Source organism: Ascaphus truei, chromosome 7 (genome assembly GCF_040206685.1).
Source record: "Ascaphus truei isolate aAscTru1 chromosome 7, aAscTru1.hap1, whole genome shotgun sequence".
NCBI lineage: Eukaryota > Metazoa > Chordata > Amphibia > Anura > Ascaphidae > Ascaphus > Ascaphus truei.
This window is the reverse complement of record NC_134489.1, coordinates 69,787,000-69,807,797: the sequence shown is the minus strand read 5'-3', so window position 1 is coordinate 69,807,797 and position 20,798 is coordinate 69,787,000. Positions and strand designations below refer to the sequence as shown.

The 20,798-nt window shown below is 39.6% G+C and overlaps 1 protein-coding gene across 5 annotated transcripts in view; it reads left to right on the top strand.

Annotated features, from left to right (window-relative positions):
- OSBPL6 (oxysterol binding protein like 6) overlaps positions 1-9,404 on the top strand; it is a 176,137-nt gene extending 166,733 nt beyond the window's left edge. For all 5 annotated transcript variants that reach the window (XM_075608979.1, XM_075608976.1, XM_075608978.1 and 2 more), the window contains one exon: positions 3,772-9,404. In XM_075608979.1, the coding sequence (XP_075465094.1) occupies positions 3,772-3,880 (109 nt within the window). In that variant the 3' untranslated portion in view covers positions 3,881-9,404. The remainder of the gene's footprint in view (positions 1-3,771) is intronic.
- The last annotated feature ends 11,394 nt before the right edge of the window (positions 9,405-20,798 follow it).

Here is a 20,798-nt window from a genome sequence, read left to right as displayed (position 1 = left end):
CTGTAAAACATACACATACATAAACAAACAACACTTAACAAACGCTGAGAACAACAGGTAACTACTCACAATGGCATTTAATATGGCATATCATTAATATCATAAAATACACTTATTACACATAAAATAGTACATAAAAACATATATTAGGTTCAGGCAAGATTCTACAACTCGGGTGGGGGTACCTGCTTACCGAAAACAGGATGTAATCAGGCAGTGGATAATTCAAAGAGTATCCCCTCTTATGGATAGCTTCTGCTGCTGCTGCTGCTGCTGCTGCTGCTGCTGCTGCTGCTGTTGTTAACACCTGGGCTCAGACGAGGAGTCTATTATGGGCAGGGACAGGTTTTTCCAGCTAGCTGCGTCTGCCTCAGTCCTCTCCCAGCACTGCAGAAGCTCCAGGACCACACACAGAGATACTGATTTGATTTCTTTGTATATTTACATGTTTACCCTTACCACGTGGAGCATCCAATCAGACGGGCGATTTCCGTGGCTCTGGTTGTATATTTTATAATATATATTTTATAATATCTATTAGAATTGCTTTGATCATTACAGTGTTGAGCGCCACTGATATAACTTCTTTTCCACTTCTATAGCCTGACTAGGGGTCAGGGTTATATCACCGGCTGCCAGCTCACTGTGGGATATAGCGCTACCTATTTGTTTTTTCTACACCACCTTTAGGTATGACCTAGATAACTTAATGTTAATGCCTTGCGTTAACGGAATGGCCTTTAGAGGATGTGCAATATCAGGGGGAACGCCTCTTTTGCATATCATTATCACTAACAGGCGGAAAAATGTAACCGTAAGCTATTTAAAGGAGTAAACTGGTTTAACGTTAGCTTATTACCTATGGTGGTTAACGTTTTGCTAAATAGCCTAACGGTGCTTATCTGAGCCTGAGTGAGCAGTGGCCCCTGCCTTATTTTCAAGGAACAAGTGTATATTCACTTGTGTTCAGGAAGTGTGTTATTAGCATGGAAATACTGAGCTAATCATGCTATCACCCTGTAACTCAATGGTTTCCAACCTCTTTCGTAAAGCGTAAAGTGGATTCCTTTAAAAATGTTTTCTTACGCCAGCGGTGCGCAAACTGGGGGAAGCGAGATTTTTTTGGGGGTGAAGCGCGGGCGGTTGCAGAGGTCCCGTGCTCTTCCCCAAGGCATTTAAATGAAATGCCGGGGGACCGGGCGAGGCCTCTGCAACCTCTACTTACCGGGATTCTGCCGTCTTCAGGACGGGTGACCATGGCAACGCAGCGTCAAATTATGCTGCGTGTCATGTGACGTCACGGTTGCCATGATAACGTGACGTCAAGTGGCGTCGCAGGTCACGTAATGTAACGTCACACGACCCAGAGGTAAGGGGGGGCCGCAACGGAGAGAGGGGGGGGGGGGGCAGCAAAAAAAGTTTGCGCACCCCTGTCTTATGCCATACACTACCATTCACATTGTTTCATCTACTTTAAACTCTAATCACTGTAGAATGTGTGTATATGTATATATATATTACACACACACAACGTTAATCTATACACAAACAACAACAACGTTCTGCATACTGTTGATATAAATACCATAAGCAACTAGACTTGGGTGTGGGTATATACAGGTGTTCCTTGTTATCCGACGTTTCACTTTACGACGGATAGCATATCCAACGCTTTAAAATGCAACCCTATTGGACGTTTTCCGACGCCTGAATGCGTTATCCAACGCTCACCGCCACTGATTAACATGGGAGAGCTGACAGCTGCGAGGAGAGCACGTGGACACAGTCCTATGAAGTGAGGAGAGAGCCGACAGCTGCAAAGAGGAGAGATATCTAGATGCCGGTGAAAGTTTAACGCGATCCCGGTTATAACGCGGTCTCATTCTGTGTCTCCAAGGACCGCGTTATAACGGGCTTCAGCTGTACCAAGTCCCAAAGTCAATGCACTCATCCAAAGTAAATGTATAAAGCATCTGATTTATTTGATCTTCACTAAAACGTATAACATTGTCCATATCATACATAAAAACAAATACAGTCCACCAAGAAACAAGGCCAAATCCTAGTACATATGAACTAGCGACCCAGGAGGAACAGAACACGTTGACCAGCTTCATCACGGAAATGCATGTGACTTCTTCCTAAAGTGTACTTTATAAGCATGTCACATCATGAATAGCCCAAAATAAGTAAAGCACTTAAAGACATAGTCCGAATAGAAAAAATAATAATAATAAAAAAAAAAATCAAACTGTAGATAATTCCTAATAATAATGGGGGAGGAAAAATCCAAATTGTCATTAAAACCATTGGAAACCAATGTCTGCAAACAATACAGCTAAAACATCCTTGAAGTAGTTTGCATTGAGTATCTCTTCCTCCATTTATTAAGGGCACATGTGCTAAAGCTCTTACTTTTAGTAATTCATATATATTTATGATATGGGACGATGTTATACGTTTAAGATTAAATAAATCTGATGCTTTTATACGTGTATTTCAGGTTAGTGCATTTACTTGACTTTAAACACACACATACTCACCCTCTTTTTTTTTTGCCATGCATTTAGATACCAAAAGGGATTACATTTATTCATACTACATCATGCAACTAAGCAGAAAAAGATAAAGCGGGAGCAGCTCAGTGAAACAGCACTGCTTTTGAAGTGGGTGAACCATATGGCATTTTGGGCAACTCGCTGTGCTTCAGTACATCAAAATTAAATTGTGCACCCCGTAAGGAAAATCAAAATATTGTAATTATGAAAAGAGGCTTTACCGGTCATCACTCTGTGAGCTACAGTATTGCCCGTTAGGATATCAAGGAGGCACTATTCTGACTCCCAGGGAAGGATTGGAGACCAATATTGGCCTGGGTGATATCTCTTACCAGTCCTCCTCCCCTGACGCATTGTCATGGTGACACGTCACCATGTGATGTCGGTTCCCATGACAACGCGGCGCTGCAGAAGGAGATGCCACTCCGGTAAGAGACACTTACAGAGGCCCCGCACTCTCCCCCGGCAAGCAGTTTAATTGCTGTGGGGAAGAGTGCAGGGCCTCTGTAACCGCCATCGACCCCGGCCCATGGAGCCACCGGGCATTTGTCTTGTTTCCCAGCGGCCCAATCCACCCCTGCTGACTTCCAAACTGCAGCCGGTGAGGAATCATACTGCCCAGTTTATTCAGGTTGTGGGGTGGACTCTTTTTGCTACATGTTATTCAGTCCCAGCATGGTGACTGTGGCAAAATATTATGGCCCATATTTACTTGCGGTATTCGGCATCAAGGCAAATTAATAGGCCATATTAGTGTCACGGGGCTATTTAGGATAGTCTATTGGCTGCAGAAATAGTCAAGCAAAAGAAAAAAATCACAGTGCCTTGAGCAGGATTTCTTTGATAAAGCTGTTTTTTTTGCCCTAGTTTTGCCTCAGTTGTGCAGCGGTGAGACTTTCCTAAAGACCCCTGTACTGACTAAGTACTTCTTAGGAAATACGATCCTATAGGCCCACTTTTTATTTATACCATTGTTGACATTTTTCGTCCGAATCATAAAACGAGCCACGACTTTTCAACAGCAAGGTTATTTCATTTCCTGCCACTAATTCAATTGGTGGAGTTGGAGTTTGCAATGGTCCCATATTCTTCTTGCTCTTAAAACCAGTGCATTTACAGCCAAGCTGCCCCTCCCTAACTGCATTATCTGTTGCAGCATACATTATATGTATTATGATAAAAATGAGTTTTTATATTATTGTTACTTTTGCAGGAAGATTGTTGATGCCCATCACAAAGAAACGTGCGTTTCCAATGACACCTACTGGGAATTGCGGAAGGAACCTGGCTTTAGTAAAGTTGATCTGCCTGAGCTTTGGTAATCTTAGAATGAAGATTTGGTAAACCTGTCACTATCAACAGATCAATAACTATGCACAATTCAGTTTCATATTGCTACAAAATGTTTTTTTGGATGCACAGAAAACATACCATTTGCTTTTATATTCATTTTTAAAATAGACATTTGCTACCGTAATATGTCAAACCCTAGAGCGATATCCAGATGATTTGCTGCATTTGTACAGTTCTTTAGAATAGTTATGTACACGCATAATACAGTGTAATGTGTTTATCCAAAGTCATTTAACAGAGTAACCAATACCAAGGATGCATTTTAATGTCAATGGTAAGTAAATGATTCTGCCCGAGGAGCCTACAGTTAAATAAAATGTATTGCTGGCCTCTTGCAGCAAAAGGTGCGATCCCTCCAGAAAAACAATGCACTTTTTTCCTTTCATAGAAAAAAGGATCTTTATTAAAACCATTGCTTCCTATGTAAGAGCATGAAAAGAAAGGAATTAATTATTGTGGGTAACATGGGTATATCAACAAAAGAATATGTTCTTTCTGTATATTTTTACAGATTGCACCTTTACATCCCGAAAGTACAGTATGCAACAATTACTAAATATGTAAAGCAGATGTAACGCTTTTCCAATGTTATGCTTTTTGTTTGTTTTTCTGCGTTGAAACCATAGAATATGCAGTGAATCATACACACAGACACACACACACATACATACCTCATGCTGGGTGCCAGGGCCTGTGGCCTGGGCTCGCATGCAGATACATTTTCTTCTCTGTTTGTATTTTCCCGTGGTGTTCCTCGTGGAATGGCACCGCTGCTAAGCAATCTGGAAAAATCACACGAGAGCAGGGAAAAATAACTGCATAGAACCCATAGCACGATTGAAGTGGGATAGAGTGGAGGGGGCAAGGATATATTTGGTCCCAGATATATGCTTGCACCATGGCCATCACTTCTCTTGTTCCGCCCCTGGTGGCTTCATGACTATATTCCTATATGAAGAAACCTACAGCTTTTTTTGTTTTTTTTAGAAGCTATCACCAGTCGAGTGATACAAAACTGGTAAGTTTTGGACATGAGCAATCAGCAGAAATGGCAAAACATCACCAAGCACAACTACCTTAGCAGTTAAAATTAGCCCTTACATTTCTGCAAAGTCGTAGTTTTTCTCCGACCTTCGGAGCATTTGGCGGGTGTTATTTTAAGTATCATCATCTCTCCATGCTCAATTAATAAGGCACTCAAAATGAGGATAAAGGGCCTAGGTGCTGGAAGACGCATTTACACCCGGGCTAGTCAGCCTGTGAAGAGCCTTGATGTGGCCCTAGGACTCTCTGCTCCTGTTAATTTCCTGCAAGTTGCTTAGCCAGCTAAGTGACATTTTTCACACTAAAACTCCCTTATAGGTTGTCACTGTAAATTAGGGTGACAATTTTTTTCCCCCGGGACAATTTTCGTGCATGAGCGAAAGGCCCACGCCGATCATGTATGCATGGCTGACGAGACGATCGCACATGCGCAGGATCAGCTCTTGCCGGCTGCGCATGCGCAATTGGCTCTTTTGAAAAAGTCGTCGGGTCACAAGCCCAAAAAGCGGGACATCTGGACACCCTACTGTAAATACACATGGTACAGATGCCATAAATGCTTTCAAAAGGTTGAAATATATAAATTTTTAAGTCTTTAAATGTATTTAAAATTGCATTACTAGAAGCTTGTAGCCCCTCTTCTAAATATTTACTGATCTGGCCTCTTTGCAGAATTAGTTGACGAGCCCTGCCTTACAGCCCATTCAAGTCAATAGGCTGCTAAGTGGTCTTCCAGCAGCAAAATGTGTCTCGTAGCAGAAAAATGCATAAACTGCTTAGAAAGTTCTTGTTAAAATGCAGCTTCAACAAAAAAAATCATTTGGAAAGCGAGGAGCGGGAGAGCCCCTTTTATATAAAAGATCCCAACGCATTTATATGGATGCAAACTAGATTCTTATTGCGTGCTTTCAAGAAAATGTATATCACTCTGTGTTACAAATCAACATCTGGATATACAGGATATTGCTTGAAGCAAATAAATCTAATTCTCATTGTAATGCTACTGGCTAACCCAATGACTTAAGAAAAAACGAATTTGTCTTAAATTGTAAAGTGTGTGTGTGTGTGTGTGTGTGTGTGTGTGTGTGTGTGTGTGTGTGTGTGTGTGTGTGTGTGTGATGTGTGTTCCCCTTTTAAATCCCATCATGGTATTTTATGAATATCTCTTGGGGAAGTACCTTAAAAAAGATTTGAAATCAGTTGCTATTTGCGGTGTCACTGTCTATTTTTTGTAAGATTGAACCGCCCTGACTGTGGTTCCTTTCTTGTAAAGAGGAAACAATGTCTTACCAACCAAGACGTTATGTAGGTTACCAAATCCTGGTAGCATAATTCATTATTGCAGCTACACTGTATCTTTAGAAAAACTCTTACAATCTAGCACATTTTCTTGTTTTAATTCCCTTAGTATTTTTATTATATCGGACTATTGTATGCAGAGGCTTAGAACGAAACGTTCTAGTAGACATTTTAGCCCATATTTCTATCTAAACAGTGCTATTCCATAAAAGATCTTTCGGCGCTCGAAGACATTTTACGGCATTTCGAGTGCACCTCTTATTCAATATGGCCTTTATGACACAAGAGTAGCGCCTAAATGGGGGGATTATTACATGGATATTACCAATATGATGGTTACCCAACTATCGCTGGAAATACATGGTAAGGAAAAATGGTTACAAATGCGTGTAAATACTTGTGCCATTTCGTTTCACTAGATACACAAACATGCCTTACTCGTAATTAAACACATGCGTGTACACCTTCAGTTTCTAGTTAAAATACCGGGTTTACAACACACATGAATGTTGCTACAATTCAGTTCAATGCAGTTTAACTTAGAACTCCAGAGTTCATCATATTAGAAAGACAATTGTGGAGGCTGTTGTGTAGAGAGCCCAATGATATTCCCATTTAAAGGTGTCACCTTAGACATTTTGTGTGTCCTAAATGCCAAAGCCTTACTAACTACACAACAAAAAAATACTTGAGGGGTTTTATTGGTGAACGTGAACCCCCAATTTAAAAAACATACAAGAAAGTGAAAAACATACATTCATACTGTAACTTCCAGACATGTCAACCCAATGATTTACTGTGAGTCATCGATCTTTGCATCACCTGTCTCATAGACTTCAATGAATTCTCACTGATAGAAAAACGCTGAATATTAAAGGGACGTTTTGTTGGGTGCAGAACCGTTAAATCACACGGATTGCATTACTTGGAGCATCAGTGAGATGTGCAGTCCCACCTCGGCATATATTGGAGCTGCGGGGAAAGAAATGACTTGGTTGTGTACCATTTTGCACAGTTTAATATTTTTGCAAATATAGGCACAAAGGGATAACTGGAAAAAAAAGAGTTTCTATTTTGTGGCTGTGATCAGAATAGACAGAGGAAATAAAAGAGAATTTTCACTAAAGAATATATATTTGGATTGCAAATGTAATAACTCTTAAGGTTGGTATTATTTATTGCTGTATGAATACTGCTTCAAAATCACAAAGTAGTTACAATGTAGGCATCAAAAGTAATGTCCTTCACCTTAGATTGCTAGAATGTCCTAAAGTTCACTGACCTTTGAAATAGTTCATTTCTAATAATACATTTTCACATTATATATCTATATAGTCAGGGGCACATTTGAATAACCTGTGGAGTAAATAATTGTACAATATACAACTGTTATATATATATATATATATATATATATATCAAATGGAAATATTACTGTGTGCTCATTTGCATGTCTTAGACAGGTCTGCAACCCCGCCTTTCACCATTATTGCCCAGCATACAGTGCTTCCACTGCAGCAATGGATTCTGGGATATGACATGCAAAATGAGCACACAGTGCCACCTTTTGCTTCAAATCCATTTTGACATGGACCCCTATAAGCTTATGCTTGCTGCATTGCACAGCTTTTCAGCACAGCCTGGGTTAAGATGCATAGCCAGTAAACCTACCCACAGACAGCTGTTTCGAATATATATATATATATATATATATATATATATATATATATATATATATATATATTTGCATATTGTATAATTATTGACTCCACAGGTTGCACACAGGTTATTCAAATGTGCTCCTGACTCAAGCATAATAGAGTGGTTGAACTGCAATTACTGGACATGTATGTATCTTTATTTATATAGCTCCCACAGTGTACTCTGCACTTTACAAAAGAGACAATACAGTGCAGGAAATTATAATACAATAAGTGCAACAAACAAAATCAGACAACAGGAAAGGGATTCCTTGCCCCGGAGAGCTTACAATCTAAGGAAATGAGCACACTACGTTTCCTGTCTGCTTCCCTTCTGAGCAATATCCCTAATTCACCATTAACTTACTGTATATACACACACACGCCATCTTCAACCTTTGTCGATCCACTGCTTAATAAAGGTCTCTCCAATGATGGATATATATATATATATATATATATATATATATTATTTTTTTTTTATGTTACATGAAGCTTGAATGGTAAAAGTTAGTATTTTACTGATAAAATATTCTGCACTACACAGTACTTAACAATAAAATACACAATACTATACAAAAAAAATATACAACTCTTCTTGACACTTTCATTAAGAAAACACTGTAACTGTAATTGCAAATGTAATTCTAAAATGTAGCGGTTGTTAGGAATTTAATGTCCGTTTCCAACACGATTTATACGAACTGTGTCTCCATAATTGGAACGTGCACATTGGAGTTTGTTGTGGACAAAGATGGCAAAACAAAGTCAGAACGAATATGCTACTACCATTTACTAAGAATGTTTACTAATTATATGCCTTTTTTTTATTAATAAAATGAGTTATTTCCTGTGTAATGAAAGCAGCACAAAATGTTTAGTATTACTGAGCAGAATGTTGAACACTGCTAATAAACAGCATACAGGAGGATATATCACCTACGCTGCATTTTAATGGAGTACTTCCACACAAGATGTTTCTCCTTTGTTACCAAACAATTAAAAAAAAAAAAAAAACAAGCTTGTATATTCTGTAGTTTTAATTGTGCTTTAAAAACGTATGACCGATACTGTCTGTAATCGTCAGGCTGAGCCCGACGGGTAACAATGTTATAGATCATAGACCTTAATTTTCAATGATTACAAAATGACGATACTTGTATCTATTGTAATGTAAATGAGTACTGCATGTGTACCATACCTGATTAGCCTGCCAATGAATGTTGCTGATGCCTTACGAGAACATGCTTTCTTTATTTGAAGTTATTTTTCCATTGAGACACATCAGGTAATGCAACATCAGAGAAGCTGTTTACTGAAGTGAATTTTCTAACAGATATATCTTATGAAGTGCAATTGTAAAGTTGCTGTTTATTGCATACAACTGTCTTTTCATCAATCTGCTGCTATTAGTGCTTGTTCTAATAAACCTATATGTGCACTGTTTAAATGATACAGAATGGTGTCTTTTTATGCATTATATGTTAAGCCCTCATGTTACACTTTTTTTTTTGACTGTGTTATTCTGTGTATAGTACTAAATATACTGCTGCCCTTTGACACCTCCACACCCCACTGCAGTACCCCGCAGTCACTTTATAACCTGTAGGTAAAGCTGTTTTTTAATGGATGACTTTTGGATTACCCCATCACCAATTCGGACAAACTTGTGTTATGATTTAACGATTACTCTTGGTAGTTTATAAGGGGAGCGCAGGATCATGAGAAAGAGATAACATATGCATATACTTGCAGTATTGCAATAACCAAAAGGTCTTGAAGAATAGTAATAATTATGTAAGTGGTCAGTACCAGTACTCAGATGGCCCAGATAAAGTGTAGACACAAAGGTTTCTTTAAAAGAATGATCCTCGTCTATCATAGTCGCTAGATGTCTTGGAGCTGGCGTTTTACAGGCGGGAGCATCTACCCATAAGTGGAACCGGAACAGAGATTCCTTCTTAGGATGTGGTGCCTTCCCTTCGTATGGATTTTAGTACACAGAGAGAATATATGTGTAAAAAACGATGTATTTGCATAAAATGAATGTACAGCACTCTGTACTTACATATAAAACAACATCAGCGGCCTGAATCGGAGCACAGCAGCAGCATGGACAGCGTATCGCCTGGTTTCCTCAGCAAGTGAGATTCTTACCTTCTGCATTCTTTGTGTGATGCTGATTGGTCCTGGGACTCCGTCAACGTCCTACGGTGGCTGTGATGGCTCCAAAAGGTCACGGTATTTCTTCAACACGTTTCGCAAGCGTATTGCTTCGTCAGGAAAAGTGATAGATAGGTGTGTGACCAGATGGTTTAAATACCCTCGTGCTCGTTTTTCCTCCAGGATCCCACTCATTCTGCATGTAGTGGTACTGACCACTTGCATAATTATATGTATTTCATTATTCACTATCACCAATTATTCACTATATTTAGCACAAGAGAGCACCTCCGTTTTCTTCTTAATACTTTTAACTACTACTCTGCAATGGGCGAAGAGGAATCGATTAAATGCGGAGTCTGGTTGCTTGTACATGCCAACATCGAAGAAAAGTATTTTCAAAAGGAACAATGATTCCTATTAAGTAGTATATTTTTTTTTATAACCCAACCCCCCTCCCGGTAAAAAGCAATTGAAATGTGTTCTTAAGGTCACTGCCACTTTGTGTCTGGTGGGCAGATATCTTTGCCTGGTGCCGGACCAGGGGATCCACTGTGGTCAGGACCACTGAGCAGTTCCAGATTACTCCTAGGTAGGAAAAAATTATATCGAGCAAAATTAAGACTGGATCATAATATCCAATGAATCACACAACACACAACACTACCAGAGGGCAAGCCTCAGTAACCCAAGGCACTCGTTGAATTCAAAGATCTTAGGGAATGGGGGTTAACGTGATGATTATCAGCCAGCCCAATGCCTTCAACGGAGCCCTCATGGGTGTGTATGTGTGCGCAGTTTCTGGAGTCCGTCGTCACGAGCCCTCCGTCGCTGCCTATGACCTCACCGCGGCGCGTTTCGTGTCAGAATGACACTTCCTCAGGGGGTTGGTCTAACAGTTCCCATGGCACTAGTTAAGTACCCTTCCTGGAAATATCAGCCTATGGGAATGGCACCTCGCAATTAGCAATCCAATCAGCTATATGACACACCTGTTAATAAAATCGTAAAACACTGACAGTACATGAACAATACTAAACAAGACAAACATTTAAGTAATCACAAAAACACAATTATTACTACATAATGTTACTATCAATTTAATATAAAATGTCTATATATAAAGACTAAAACCATATAAAACTGTGGTAATTATAAATGTCAGGGAAGATGTTAAATTTAACCCTGATATCCTAAAACCAGCAGCATTAAAAAGCATGCATACAATCAATCCTGCATGTCAGCCTTCACAGAGTTAATTACTGAGCTTAGATGGTAAGGGCATAGATGAGAGTGAACCTCTTAGCATGTACGACTATAACAATCTTTAACACATAATACGACATAACTTAATAGTCGTACATATAAAATGTTATTACAGAAAAGTTACCCACATGTAAAATATTTGAGGGATAACATAAGGTAAACTACGTAGTTCCCTGGCTGGGAGCCAAAGTGAATATATTATGTTCCTTAAAACTCACTTTTACCAGTGACTGAGCTGATTAGAACCAACGCTAAAACCACCCTAACACCTGTCACTAGTTTTAAATACCTGGGCTTATGGTTTGACTCCCACTTAACATTCGGGATGCACATTGATACCCTGACAACCAAGACCTATGCCAAACTAGGGGTACTTTACAGGAACAAATCCTCCCTAAGTCTCCTGGTCAGAAAGCGTATTGCACAGCAGATGCTAATGCCAATTATTGACTATGGAGACATAGTATATGGCTCGGCTCCTCAAACCCACCTTAGCAAACTTGACACCCTCTACAATTCAATTTGTCGTTTTGTTCTCCAATGCAACTACAACACACATCACTGCGAAATGCTCAAAGAACTAGATTGGTCATCACTAGAGTCTAGGCGCAAAGTTCACCTTTCCTGTCTCACCCTCAAATACTTTCTGGGCAAGCTACCCAGCTACCTGAACAAGCTCCTCACCCCTACCACATGCAGTACCTATCACCTGAGATCAGACTCCAAAAGACTATTCATGGTCCCAAGACTCAACAAAGTATCCGGACGTTCCTCCTTCTCCTTCCGTGCACCCCAAAACTGGAACAACCTACCAGAGACTCTCATATCCACCACCAGCTTAAGTTCTTTCAAATCTAAGGCTGTCTCACACTTTAATCTGGTCTGTAACTGTTTCATACGCTCATAATATATATTTTCTTTAACAGTGCATGCAATGTCTTGTATATAATGTATACCTTGTTCATTTATGTAACTGTATTTGTAACCATGTATTATTTTGTTTTACTCTGTGCCCAGGACATACTTGAAAATGAGAGGTAACTCTCAATGTATTACTTCCTGGTAAAATATTTTTATTAATAAATAAATAAATCCCTACCAAAAAAACACATTAAATGTGAAAGAGGATAAATATTAATGTGACTAACAAATATATGTCAGACCGAGGTATGTAGCACATTAATATGAATAATATTTCAACCTAAAATAGCACAGAATGGAGTTGGACAGATGTAATATTATTTTAAAAAAGGAACAAGTTCAATCAGTTCATTTAACCCACTAGGTGCTTTAGTTCCCAGGGTATATATCCAGAACTGTTCCCTTTGGAGAAGGAGATTATCTCTATCTCCTCTTCTTGGGTCCCTGGGTATTATCTCTTTTCCCCTAAATTGAAAATCATCCAATTTACCTTCATGATGAATGAGAAAATGATGTGCAAGATTATGAATTTTTTAGCCTCGATCGACATTTTGCTGTGCATTTCTAATTCCACTCATGTGCTCGCACATTCTGACCTTTAGGGGTCTGATGGGTTTCCCTATATATAGGAGATTACAGGTACAGTTGATAGCATATACAGTACTGTACAACAAATGTACTTTGGCAATTAATGAACTGACCAATTTTGTACTGTTTGCCAGTCTTAATGTCCAAAAAACGTTTATCCTTTTTCATATATTTGCATGCAATACATCTACCGCAATTGTAATTGCCAATGGATTTAGTCAAAAAGTTACCACTAGCAAGACTATGACTTGTATCTTTTTTCAAAAGACTTGGAGCCAGCCTATTCTTAATATTGCTGGCCTTCCTAAATGGCTAGTTTGGGTTGAGCACCAATGATATCCCTCAATTTTGGATCCATTTTTAAAATGTTCCAATGTTTTTTGAGGATCTGTCGTATTTTATATTCTTGTTTACAGAATCCTGTAATAAACATGGGAATGTCATTAGACTTTGTTGTCTTATCATTAGCAATACCAGCTTTTGAGATTAAAAGTTGTTTCCTGGGGATATTTTGGCTCTTAGAGGTAGATTTACTTACGAGTTGTTGGTTTTAACCCTTTTTAGCAAATCTATTGGCCAGATCTCTGTTTGTGCCTTAAAGTCTACTGCCCTGGAGCAGTTTCGCCGAATGCGTATCATTTGGCCATAAGGGATATTATCCAACCAACGTCCCAAATGGTTACTCCTACCATCTAGGTAGGAGTTTACATCCACGGGCTTAAAGAAAGTTTTTGTGACTATATTCTTATCCTCAATAGTCAGGGTAAGGTCCAAAAAGTTGATCTCTTGGTGATTATTAGCACCTTTTAACTCAAGATTCCGATCGTTGTTATTAAGGTGTTTAATAAACTTATCAAGGTCATCCTGTGTTCCTGTCCTTACAATCAGGATATCATCTATTTAGCGTCTGTAATATTTGAGGTACTGGCTGAATTGATTAGTTTTCCATATAAACTCCAATTCCCATTTTCCCATGAAAAGTCCCGCATAATTCGGGGCGAAACTTGACCCCATGGCCATCCCAGTGGTCTGGAGATAGAAGTGATCCTCAAATAAAAAATAATTGTGATAAAGAATAAATGTAATACTATTAATAACAAATTGCTGTTAATCAATAGATAAAGAGTTGTCCTCATATAAAAAATAAGAGACTGCCTCTAAACCCTGTGAGTGATTTATACACGTATACAAGGATGTAACGTCTAAAGTGACCCAAATAAAATGTTCTTCCCAAATAATATCTTTCAGTGAATTAAGAACATCTGGGCTATCTTTAAGGAAGGATGGAAGTGCTAAAGTGAGAGGTTCTAAAAAAGAATCCACATAACGTGATAAATTAGATGTGATAGATTCTATTCCAGACACAATGGGACGGCCAGGGGGATCCACCAAGGATTTGTGGATCTTGGGGATGTGGTATAAAATGGGAACACGTGGACAGCCAATTACCAGAAAACTAAGTTCTTTACCTGTCAAGATACCTGATGTATGTGCCTGAACTAGTAACTCTTTTAGGATGACCTGATACTGGAGTGTAGGATCTCCTTGTAATTGTCTGTAGGAGGTAACATCTTCCAAGAGACGAAAGGCCTCTTTTAGGTAAACTCCCCTATTTTGTAAGACAATTCCCCCACCTTTGTCCGCTTGACGGATAATCAGATCATGATTTTGATCTAGTTCCTTTAAGGCCCATCTTTCTCGACAATCTAGGTTATCTTGCATCCTGTAATATTGTTTGTCCTTGCACATTTGTTTGAGGTCTGTTTCCACCAGCTTCCCAAAAAGTTCCAGGTATGGACCCTTGGATTCATGAGGATAAAAAGTGGACATGGGCTTAAATAAAGTGTGTACAATACTCTTAGTAATACTTAAGTCCACTAAATTTTGTAGGTTATCTTCCTCACTAATCAAATTCAGTGGGTCAGTAATAGCCCTATCATTTAGTTTGTTTACGTTCCCGTTATTCTCATCAACCATTATACTTTGGAGCAGTGCTTCCTCTCTCAAAAAGTCATCTATGTTATTTTCCCCCATAAGAGACTCACCAATAACCACTGGTGGTGTGTACACATCTCCCGTAATTAGGGTAGGTTGTACTATTCTACTTGATGGTATCTCCTGGTTTGTAATATCTTTTGCAAAGTGTATCTTAAGTGTGATCTTCCGCAGATACTTTTGAAGGTCAATATATAGATTAAATTCATTTGGAGGGCTGACAGGGGAGAAATTAAGTACTTTTGTAAGGACACTAATTTGTGATGTGGAGAACGGGTATTTTGATTTTTGATAGGTTATAAATACCTACACTTCTCAATGTCACTGAGCAACAACAACAAAAAGTCTAAAGTAGCAGAGAAAACACGTAAGCCATTGGGCCTGTTCTCTAAAATGGTTCTAAACAAAATACATTACAACAGGGGTGCTCAACTCCAGTCCTCAAGCTGGAGATCGGCACCCCTGCATTACATATTAATGCACTGTTTGGCTATATCAATTACTTTGTTCCAGCTGGTCATTTAACTGATTATTCACAACTTTTTCAGACTTATTGCTACTATCAGAAGGGATCTCATGCTAGTTTTCCCCCCCCAGATTATCTTTAGCGAGCTTTTGGAGTACCTCAATAATTAGTTTGGATCTCCCTAAAAATAGATGAAACTTAAGATGGGTAGAAGTATGGTGGGATCATGCGTAGTTATTTTGTATTGCAGTACATTCATTTTCAGAGGGGAGGTCTTCTCTACCAGTGTGAAACACAAACACCTTGACAACGTGTTTTTAAATCTAACCTCACGGTGAAACACTGGACCTGGTATGGAAATATAATTGAGACATAAAGCCTATGCACCAGCTGCAGTGTATCAAATTATAGAGGGCTATGTTTAGTGATTCATGTGATAAAGGATTAAATTAGATGTTACAAGCTGGCACAAGCTGGACAGCCAAGTGGCACAGACAAACATTTGACCCTTCTGTGCTACTGTAAACACAAAACGCCATCGGCGGCTTATAAATACACTGAAGATTTCAGGCTGCTATGCTAACATTTCTTCTTTATGACAGATCACAAAAAGAATATAAAAGGACAAAAGGCGATCACAACTTTATATCTTCTGTACCAGGGAAAATATAGAGCCGTGGTTTACATGACATGTAAGGCCGTGATTTTACCCCAAAACACCGCTTGCGACGGTCGCGATGCGCCGTACTGCAAAGCGGACGGCTGGGGAAGAGACTTTGGAATTCGTTTTTTTTTTTCTTGCAACGGCTGTGTCACGTTAGCGGTTCAGCCAATGAGGGTGAACGGTTCATGGGCACGCCACTGCCAAGCCTCCCCTGCTCTCCCCCACCCCCACGTATAATGAAGATGCTGCTCGGCGGCAGCACCGGATGACATCACAGAATAACGCTGCTGCCTTGCAGCCCTTGGTATAATCAAGGCCTAAGTGTAACCCTCCTTGCCCAGCCCTAAAGGAGTTTACATCAGATAGATTATGGCTGTGCAGAGTGTGTCATAACTTTTCAGGGTGCTGGATCCGTGTGGGCTGGGCGTAGATCTGCAAATACAATAAGCAAGGGCGCCAGGAACTTTTATAGTACAAAGAGCTTTATTCACATTCGTTGATAATGCTACACATACAAAAGGCAGGCTTCACATAGACAATAACTAGTGTCAAACAATATACAGTAGTTACTCTGTGCTTTTCCCCTTGTTAGCTCTCACTCCTACACTAGGAAGGTACTTGTTTTTAGGATTCATCCCTTTGGTAACTCACTCACGCTGGGGAGGTAATTATTACCTCCCCAGTGTCCTTTAGTAATGATAGATTGGCAATATCTTGCATAGCTTCCTCAAAGCCCTGTATCTGGTGGACCCTGGTTAAGGGACACTGTATTCTCGGAGATCAGTATCCCTTTACTGTGGATGGCATTCTTGCTCTATACTTATCAGATCGGGAGTTTATGGAGGACTGGTCGGTAGGAGTACACTATCATCAGGGATCAGTATCCTGTCACTATGTGCACCGCCTACCTCGTCCATACCTATTGGATTTTGGCTTCACTTGGCTGCTCCTCTTCTGGTCAGAGAACAATCTCTGTTCATTACTATGGGCTCTATCTGTAACTGAAAACAATAAAGGTGACAGGACATCCTTACTACATATAACTATACACTTGAACATATTTACATAACGTACAGTAAGGCCCTCTCCACTGCTACTCTCAATGAACTTTATTCTAGAACACTAGGGGTGCTATATATACCCTCCCATCTCCACATGGTGACATCACTGGTCACAAGACCTACTGGGGAATGGCTATCCTTTCTAAAAGTCATCCTGCATCACGAGGGGAATAACTGACCCATCGGGAGTGACAAAACGGGACTCACAGGTGTGGAGGCGAGCGGACGGGGAGACTGCAGCTTACCGGGGCCATGGGACATCATACACACCAATGCCCGTATATATCTGAGCTGATGCAAGCCTTGATTTGGAAGCTTATGTGGTAAAAATTGTTGTTACTATCTACACCATTGCTGTGTTTTCTTCTTTTACATGAGCACATCACCGAATCACCCACTTCATAACCAAGAATATCAGGATTGTCGCGGATTTGGATTTTGCCTTTAATACCGCCCCAGCATTGCGAGTAGGACCAGTGGAGGGTATTTTCTATATGTGTTCACTATTTCACTGAAGTTACTATTCAATATAGTTTTCCTATTTTTTGTACCGTGCCCTGCTCCACTTGCTTTTGGAGAGTACGCTGTGGAGAAGACTTATGGAACAGTCTTACAAGGGTTGAGTGGAGGAGTACTTTGTTAAACTAAATACTTTATTGCACTTTTGTTCACGTGTTTTTCACATTACATTCACTGTGCACTTTATCACTGAGCGTTTGGAGCGTCACCTATTGTTTTGTTGCTAACTTCTCTGAATATGCCGTCAGACTGGAGTAACAAAAGAAAACCCAAAAGGGAGAAGAGAAACAAAAGGGAACTTTACTCTCAGATGGTTAGGATGATCAGCAGCGAGCTACTACTATGTATACCCTTTATATCAAAAAGGATTACAATGTAGAAGATCTATATTCAGTTATTTACAATTCCCAATTGGGCTCAGATCATGTTTTAGTTCTGCACCCCCTTCACCACCATCCCAACTGTCAAGCTGTCCCCAAGAGGATGCTTAAATAAATCGGCCCCCAATTGAAGCTGGAGAAAATAAACAGCCTATGCCACCCAGTGAGTAAAGTGAAAGAAATCCTAATATACCTACCAGTTAAAGTTTGTTTCCTGTCCAGCCCAAGGGGAGGAGCTAAATTCCACAGGTAGTGGTGCACTGCCGTGAGGACATAGGAGAGCATATGGGGAGGTTGTGTGCACGTTTGTGTAAGAGAAACAGTGCTCAAATGGTCTGTAGCAGCTACCCACAGAATACATGGGGCTCTTATTTTTGGCTGAATAGTTTGTTGGACTTTAAAGCTGCAGTTCAAACTGTGGTTTTTTTTTTGTTTAAACAACTTTTTTTTCATTCAATACTAGCATCAATACAATCTACACAATGACAAGTGATTAGCTAAGTTGCTGATTGATACGTTCTCCTGTAATCAATCGCTGAAGATTTGGCTCGGGGTTCACTAAATGCATCTTGGGTCCTCTCCTGCTGCACTGGCAGCCAAAATTCTGTGAGGAAGATCATGTGACCAGGAAGGCACTAGATTCAATTGGTTCACTGCTAGAGAGGGCAGGGCTCAAAAAGGCAATGCTGTTTCAGAAGGGGATGTGACTTTTTAAATGGTTGCTATAGGAATAAAAATACGTTTTACGTTAGAATACATTAAAAATGTCTTTAAAAAATTTTTTTTTCTTTAATACTAAAAGTATTTTCTCATAGTACGAAAACGATTTAAAAATAAATAAACAGGTAGGATATTGCTTGAACTGCAGTTTTAATTTATAACAGCTACTAGATGATTTGAATATTTCCCTAATAGTAGGTTAAAATGCAAAGATCTCGCGTCCATTAAACATTTTTCTTAACTCGGCAGTGAAGTGACATAACACAGACCTTCTCCATATAATGTAATGGGGAAGATATCCATTCTTTCAGTTACTGTATTTCACGCCGAGTACACAAGGTGAAAGACTTCTGCTTACTCTGCATCATGCATTCAGTCTCAAGCTCTAAAGCTACAGAGATAATTGCCTGAGGACCAGAGAGGAGCATGAACTATCACACCAAGGACTAGCAGTAAGGCCTGTCTGATTAGCCTGTTTCTGTGGATCCACAGGCTGGTCATGTAATTAAACAAAGAAGGTGTCACAACGCTCACCAAATGAATTGATATGGGTATTTGAGGTTGCCTATGTTGCCAAGATTGGCAACTGGTGCTACCTATGTACTGAGATAATATTGGTTTATCAAAAAGGACAGCAGTTGAAAAGATGGCTGTTGTCCCAAAAAGCACATTTGAGTGGTGCACTCTCAGGCGATTAAAACTTAGCTTTTATTTCTGCAAATATAATATATATGTACACAAGTGAATTAAACATAAATGTGTGTTTGAAAATAAACAATTAAAAAGACAGGGTGTAAAGTATAATTATTTCTGCTGTGGTAGTGTTATTGTGTATTGATACTAGACCGTTTGGTATTGGGGGATAATACAATAGAATGATAATGTGCTATAGTGCAAGAAGTGTATACAAGATGGAGAAATATATGTTGTTGTAGCAGGAGATCCCCATACTGTCATGGTGTTGTGAGAGAAGCACAGGGAGCCTGCAGAGGTGAACAGTCCGGGATATCGGCGGTGCGGTGAGCTGCGGCAACCACCCTTACCCTCCTATCACTTATATAGTGAAAAAACGCTTATTTTGATTTTATACATTGTGAATGCACATTTTATAATATTTCATAAAGTTTATATGTTTACCATTGATCTGCACCATGGAGGTCTGTCTTTATCTTTACATGTACACCTGCTACTGATACCTCAGTCCCAGCTGCTTCCTGTGTATGGTTAGAGGGACCCACCACTTTCTACTGATCACGCCACTGTACTTATCCTACCTACATCCTGTGAGTAGGCAGCACATAGAGGCCAAGCATCATTATTACCTCACACCTGAACCATATAGTCTGCACTTAGTGTGTTTTGTCTGTTGTGTTTTCTCCTACATGCTCCCCCTGGGTTGAGAAAATAATGTACTGCATAGAGAACAATAAGAAACTTCCTTCTATGAGGGGGGATATTGTTAGAGACATCAAATAGTTATAAAACCAAGGAGCAGCCACATTGACTTGCAAATTATTTTGTAGTTAACTTGGTTAGACCTTAAAATCATTACATAAACAAATGTAAATTTGCAATATTAAAGTTATTCTAAAATCTTATTGACATTAAGTAGATAAGAAGCCCTCTTTGAAAAAAATATATATATTATCCCGTAAAAGGAACCCTTTTACTTTGAAATAGTTTGATAATCAGAAATGGCAAGTATCTTTATTAAACTGCTGTTTGTGATTTGGGGCAGGCACCATTTGTGATACAAGGTTTACACAAAATAATGTACAAAGTAGGGAATGTACCTTTCTGATATTTCGGTTTCTTCAAGACCTCTATGGCAGCCATTAATGGGTTAATCCCGGCAACCAGCTGAGGTAGGACAAGAACTTCCTGTTTAGACCGCCATATATAGACCTGCAACAGTCATACCATTACTCAAAAACAGCAAGCTTGACTCTACCGGTCTCCCTCCTGCCTTTAAGGAGAAGGAGTGGCTCAGTGAGTAAAGACACTGATTGGCACCGAGTATGAAGCAGGAGAACCTGGTTCAATTCCCGGTGTCGGCTCCTTGTGACCTTGGGCAAGTCACCTTATCTTGGATTGTAAGCTC